Source organism: Nuphar pumila, chromosome 2, assembly GCF_984573655.1.
Source record: "Nuphar pumila chromosome 2, dmNupPumi1.hap1.1, whole genome shotgun sequence".
Classification (NCBI taxonomy): domain Eukaryota; kingdom Viridiplantae; phylum Streptophyta; class Magnoliopsida; order Nymphaeales; family Nymphaeaceae; genus Nuphar; species Nuphar pumila.
The window spans coordinates 103,278,667-103,285,712 of record NC_143250.1 but is presented as its reverse complement, the minus strand read 5'-3'; the positions used below and the strand labels follow the sequence as shown (position 1 = coordinate 103,285,712).

At 40.0% G+C, this 7,046-nt stretch overlaps 1 protein-coding gene across 1 annotated transcript; it reads right to left on the bottom strand.

The window, feature by feature from the left end:
• Positions 1-754: 754 nt before the first annotated feature.
• On the bottom strand, positions 755-2,915 carry LOC149846485 (uncharacterized). Its single transcript, XM_089998028.1, has 2 exons — positions 2,817-2,915; positions 755-2,591 (listed from the first exon to the last, which is right to left on the bottom strand). Exon 2 carries the CDS (start codon positions 2,578-2,580, stop codon positions 1,039-1,041), a length of 1,542 nt encoding a protein of 513 aa, XP_089854154.1. The 5' UTR covers positions 2,581-2,591; positions 2,817-2,915; the 3' UTR covers positions 755-1,038.
• Between the last annotated feature and the right edge of the window lie 4,131 nt (positions 2,916-7,046).

The following is a 7,046-nucleotide window of genomic DNA, read 5'->3' as shown; positions in this document are numbered from 1 at the left end:
GAAGGTGCTAGCTGTGGCAGCAGCAGCCCAAAGAATATAGAATCATGATTGCTGAGAGACCCACTTACATCACCCGTGTGAGAAGTTTATTACACAATTAAAGCCTTTAAAAGTCTGATGTTTTCCCATGATAACAATTATGTCTTGCCACCAGAAGGCCTTTCATGAGAAATTTTCATTCTATTCTGGTGGTGCACGAAGAAATTCATGTGTGCACATAGTTGCATGTTCATATTACATTTTATTACCTTAAGGCCTTTCATGAGATACTTTCAATCTATTCTGGTTATGTGTCATTAATAGTTGCATGTTCATAAGCATCTATACCACTTACAGATAACTGTACTGCACTAGATGACACTCCCATAATTTCTTGTGCCACTGAGTTCCAAAGCCGTTGATATTGTATAATGTTGATATTTACGGGTGTAATGGTCAGATCAACAATAATGCAAAGCAACATATTAGATCATTTTCTGAATTTTTGGAAGTTACCAGAAAGAGAAAACATATATCGCCTTGGAAACATCTATTTTCTTCCAAAACTTAAAGGTGATCGAAATTTTTGAGAGAATGTATGTATGTACTTCTAAGGTCCTGGAATTGGGGAATTCCAGGAGACCCGATTTGAGGAAGCACTTATGTCATAATTATAAGTGAAAAAAGTATAAGCAATAAGCACTATAATTAGTACTTTGAGTATCAAAAGTTCAAACTCTTAACACAGGATTTCCAATAAGACTACAGAAAAAAAATGCAAAACTGAATTGCTAGAATTAGTTGAAACAGGGGTTTCTATTACTTGTGACAAGTCCAAAAACGAAACAGCAGAGGTAAATGCAAGATAAAATCAGCATATTATGCATACCCATCAATGATCGCACTGAGCTGATGTAGATGGAGTCTTGCAAGATTCAATAAGGAAAGGTGGAGAAGCAGTGTGTTCAACTTGGCCTCATGAGCCTTCAATGGAATGCTCGTAATAGCATTCCTTTTCAAATAATTGGAACCAGCTGAACCACTCTTCCACTCAGTTTTTCAACTTTTAGCGAGTCTTTCATATATTTTTTCTTTTCCTACTTTACTGAGACTGTGCTTCAACTCTGACAATGTTTTGGAGCTCAAGGAAATTCCCCTTTCAAGCATTTCCTCTGCATACTTGAATGCTTCAGGCAGTCTATTTTGTTCTCGAAGACCAGTTATTAAAACGTTAGCACTTTCATCCCTAAATCTGATGTTCTTTTCCAGCACATGTTTCCAAACTTTGATGGCCATATCCGGGTCTGATTCATCCAGAAACACCTTCATTCCCAGGTCACAGTTACTGTCACTAAGCTGGAATTCATTCTTAACCATTTCATGAAATATACATGCAGCCTGCCGTGATTTCCTATCCTTTGCCAGAGTCTTGAATAACAAATTATAAGTTTGTGAATCAGGACAAGCTCCATAATATACCATCTCATCGAAAAACTGAGAAGCCAAAGCAATCTCATGTGAACGACAGAGCAACTCTATCATTGATTTGTATATTGGAGTGTCTGGCATGATATTGTCTGCAAGCATCGTCTTCCACAGTGGCAAAGCTATGTGAAGATCATCCTGCTTGGACAGCTTTTCCAATGCAATTCTGAAGAACTTCAACCCAGGGGAACAATTGTTGCTTCTCATCGCATTCAAAACCCCCATAGCCTCTTCCATCAATGAATCCTTCACTAGCACGGTCAGGAACGAAGCGTACGCAGGAACGTTAAACGGATCCCAACCAACTTCCTTAATCATCACGGCGAACGCGATCCGCGCTTTTACAGCATTCCCCTCATTCTCCCAACCTTCCAACAGAATCGCGTATGTATCCGCATCCGGCTTTATCCTACCCTTCACCTTTTCTAAGAACTCCTGAGCCTTTGAAGTCTGCCCATCTCTGCAAATCGCACTGAGAAGAGAATTGAGCGCCATGACGTCTTGAGGAACACCGTACTGATCCAGAATTTCGAACGTCATGATAGCCTCATTCACCCGATCGGCCGCGACGTAGCTGCCGAAGACAGAGGCGAACGTCGCCAGCGAAGAAATCCCTTCTCTTCCCATGGTTTTTACAGAGTCCCACATCGCGTCGAACAGCCAATTCTTCCCCAAGATGTCCACAATCAAATTCCAGGCATAAGGGCTATGAGTGTTGCCGAGCTGCCGCCCCGCCCACCGGAAGAACTTCACGGCCGCGGCGGGGAAGCCGTACGAGAGCTTCACCACCTCCTCCACTTCCTCACGGTCAACCCTAATCCCAGTATCATCGAGCGTGGCCTCCACGCCGGATGTCGGCGTGTTGGCGACGATTTGGCACAGCAACTTGATTTTCAGAGGAAGATTCGGCGAGTCGAGGTATGAAGCGAACGACGGCTTCTTCCGCAGCATGGAGGAGGAGGCGGCCGGCGCCGCCGCGGGATTGAAGCGCCCGTCGGCGGGATCGAGCGAGGGAGAAGAGGCAGTCGCCAGAGATGAAGTGAGAGTTTTCTTGTACCCATCGCTCCCCGAGAGCTCGCCTGCGAACGAACTAGAATCCCTCTTTCGTACAGACATTATCTTTCTCGCTTTTACCAACAAAAATCGGGAAAAATAACTCAAGGAAAGAAAGAGAGACAGAGAAAATAGATAACCAAGAAACGATAACTACGTCAGATATTTCAATGATTCAGGAATTTTCAGTTTGAGATGAGAGAGAAGAACTATGATAAAGAAAAATAACAATAAGAAGAAGAGCCCTAAGTGGTGGGAGAAAGGAGAATAGGTGGTATTTCCGGCTTCCCGATGCTTACCTGTGCTGGAAAATAGCTCTTACAGTCGACAGAGAACCACTTCTGGAGGGTCGGAGAGTCTGGTTACCGGTGTCGAACCTGTACTGCTTGAGAAATAGAATGGAAGCGAAGAGGCGAAGAACGCAGCTCCACTGTCATATTGTATATGACTATGGAACGGGGAGTGGCCAACGAGTCGCAAGTGGGCTCGGTCGTTGTCTCGTTCACTTGCTGGAATCGCAAGTGGGCTCGGGTCATTTGCCGTCACGAATCACATTATTAGGAAAATATCTCGGCAAAAGAAAATCTCCACGATATCTTCAATTTTTGGGGTTTTTTGAGAAAACAATGGTGTACACGAAAACTATAAAACATAATATAATCCATATAGGAAAATTAGTAGCTCGCGAACAGTTTTTTTTTAGACGGAGAAGGCTGGGGTTTGGCATACAACCATACCATTGGGATTCGAACTTGAAACGTCCCAACACAAGGTAACGTACACTAACTTCTCCAGCCAGACAATCAGAGCCCACGTTGGTCTCGCGAACAGTTTTTATCTCTTAGACATTGCAAACATTAAAAAAATAGCTATAGACAATTTGTTTTTTGTTTAATTTAATTTTGTAGATGTGTTTATCATTGTTTATTTACTAACAATCGAACTTTCGAATCAAATCAATTTAACAAGAAATGTTGCCTTGTTCATCCTCCCAAGTTTCAGTCATTTAGTGTGATATGAGTCATTGATTTTATTAATTTAGAAGTGCATATAAACATGAAAAAGACAAAATTAAGTCAATTTTGACTTAGTTATATAATTTCTGCCAAAAAAAGGAAATACTTTTTGAAGGGGTTTGCATCAAAAAGGGTGCCTCACATTGTTTTACATTCGATCAGATGCAGATTTGGTGGGTTTGGATCCAGAAGCATCGATTTGAATTACATTGCATCAGACACTAGTTCTCGTGTCATCATTGAGATCCAAAATCTGAGATTTGAGGCAATCAAATCAGGCCTACATGAAAAGTTTATGCATCTTGTTTAAAGAAGCATGATTCATGTAGTATGGCAGGCTGAGCCAGCGTGACCAGGTCTTCGTGCTGGATATGGCTTCTTTCAGGTTATAAATCCAAAACAAATGCACACATAATTAATGTTTAATTGTCCTTTTAATAAATGATGTTGAGTTACATAGAATTCTTTTATTTTGGATAGGCAAGCTGGGGGACAAGCCGATGGGATTCGAACCTGAGACCCCTTAGTTAAAATCGTGCAACCTAACCATCCAATTTGATCCCATTCTGACATGTGATTTAGCAGTCCATTAAACCAACATATTTTAGGGTTTGAACTGGGCCCTTACAAAGAAGGGCATTATGTGGCCACGAGAAACTTGACTAATACAGTCTATATGAGACATGCGATTCACTTTTCCCTTGGAAAATTGTTTGATGTCGAGAATTGAACCAAGGCAAGTTCTCCTAAATGATGGTATCATGGTTCTCTTTGTGAAGAAATTGTCACTATAAATTTTATTTTTTGGGGCAAATATCATAAAACATCGCCAAGTATAAAAATAAATAAATAATATGCACAAAATATAAAGGGTAGCTCTTAACATTTTAACCATAGTGAATGATTAATTGATTAAAAAACTTTCTTTGGCATGGACATAGTGAGGTTAAGAAAATGCATGCTATAAAATGGGATGTCATATGCAATCCAAAGGAGGAGGGCGGTACTGGTTTGAGAAGACTCAAGGAGAGAAGGGAAAAAAGAAACCAAGTTTAGAATAATTAATCGGTCCAACTAATTACAAACCCCTCAAAATAATGTATTTATACTTGAAAAAGAACCTTAGTCCTACTTTGAATTTTTGATAAATTCAAAAAATCTAAAAAAACCTAAAAATAATAGGCCTAAACTAAATCTAAATGAATCATAAAACTAGTATTCATCAAGCTTCTTCTTTCCTTTCTTCTTCTTTTTGGATCGACTCGCATCCGGCTTTGTCCTTGCACGACACATTTTGGGTAGATTGTGGCTTTCTGCTGCAGATGGGGTGAATGCTAGAGGTGGTTACCCGCAGTCTGGGCCAGGCCTGGGACAGTAAATTTAGCCCTGGCTCAGCCCGAATATATATATATATACTAGTGTGTGTGTGGACTTGTACGTATATAAATAAATATAATATATATGTGTATTAATATATATTATATTATTATATGTTAATATACATATATATTATACATATTCAGCCCAGCCTTGCCCGACTTGGCCAATTTAGGCCTATGGGACTAATGGCCACGCCAGGGTTTTCCCAATGGGAGAGCCCGAACAGGGCCTTTGGGCCCGGCTCGTGACAAGCATAACATAGGCTGTTAAACACTTGAAGATGAAGTTGGAAAATCCTACACTCTTTAACTATCAGTCCCAAGAGCATAAAAACGAAATAAAACCAGAATTCAAACCTTAAAAAGAACAAATGGAATAAACAGATGATTGCCACCTTCTAAATTAGGCCTATTAGATTATTGTCCTCTATTAAATCATATCCAAGCTTGATGTTATGTGGCATATTTAGTCCTCTATATTAAGTCATATCCAAACTTTTGCTTTGATTTTTTTTAAGCTAGTGATAGAATTTGGTTTTTAAGCCAGTGATCTAAATTGCACATTATCACGTAATTTTACATAATTTCAAAATGCATTCTTTGTTTGTTTTGTGTTTCTTACATTTTCCAGTGTATTGATTGCAGACATTTTTGTTTGAAGGATAAAGAGGTACAAGAGAGAGAATGCAGGAATATAGAGAAAGGAGGAAATATATAAGCTTAATGTTCAAGAAATAGGAAAGATGATCAGGCTCGGTATTTTTGAAACTTGGAGGAAAATGGACCTCTTGCATTATTATTCACTCCACCATTCATCTGTAGTCGTTCACAAGTACATAAGAGCAGAGAGCCTAAATGAATGTTTTGTTTGCTATCTTTCTATCTTTTGGGAAGTAAACAAAGTTGATGATCTCTGCAGTTGCACATGCATTTCATTCTATTCCTTCCTATATGTTCTTTGCAATTCTATAGTTATATGCCTTCACCTTGTCATATAGCTTTGGTTTTCTAAAGGGGAAAGATGATTAGATGTTACTGCATCCAATATGTTCTGTTTTATATGGTAGTTTTCTTGCATGTGTAAACTAGCACCAATTTATGTTGTCATTGAGAAATACCAAGATGATATTTTCCATCTAACAAGCACATGCTGATCTGTGCCATCAGATTGCAACCTAGTGTTGAGAGGGAACTTTGTTGTTTTGTTCTTCTACCATAATGCCTGTCTATGAACCCATGTTTATGGTTTTCCTCTGCTGCAGTTATTGCCTATGTTATGTTTTGAAGAGTGGAGATTCAGCAGACCAAGGCAGGAGCAATCTTTAGTTAGATGGGCAACACCTCATCTTCATGATATTGATGCTCTCACGGAAATGGTTGATCCAGCACAGAAGGAACTCTATCATGTCAAGTCACTCTCTCGATTTGCTGATGTGATTGCCTTATGAAGGAAAAAACCCTCTTTGAAGTGGAAGCGTAGAAGCGATCGTTGATGCTCGCAGTGCTCAACGGGTGCGTGCCCTCACTTGGAGAGAACAGTGAATCCACAAATCCAAGTATCCCACGATGCACTATCACCGTGAAGATGGCCTCACCATCTTTTTCTTCTTCTTTCTTTACAAATGTGCACTACTTGTGCACATTATCACTCTCACTTTCTCTATCCACGCAAATGAGGAATGATGGGAAAAGATGGGGAGGTGGGCCTCAAATGAGGGTCGGGTCCGGATCTCGCCCATCATGGGCGGACCTGGTACCCAACCCAACATTCTCCCACTCGCACATAATGATGGGAAGAGATCTTAAAAGAAGGAACACCATATGTGTTCAAATGGTGTATAACATCGGGTATTCATACTGACAAATGGATCGTGCGACCCATGAGTTTAGGGAATGGAGGCATATTATGCATCGATTAGTGTAACATAATAGCCTAAACCTGCAAAAAATAAGATGACACAAGGTATACTTGCACAAACGAGGTAAGAAGTTCATTGTGTCCTAGATCAAATACATTTTTCACATTCTAGCATACTAAATCCCTCTGCACATTTATAGTGCCAAGCTATGTCAGACAAGGCCTTTCATTATGTCACATGTTTAATCATAAACCCAACATCCTCAGGATGTGGTA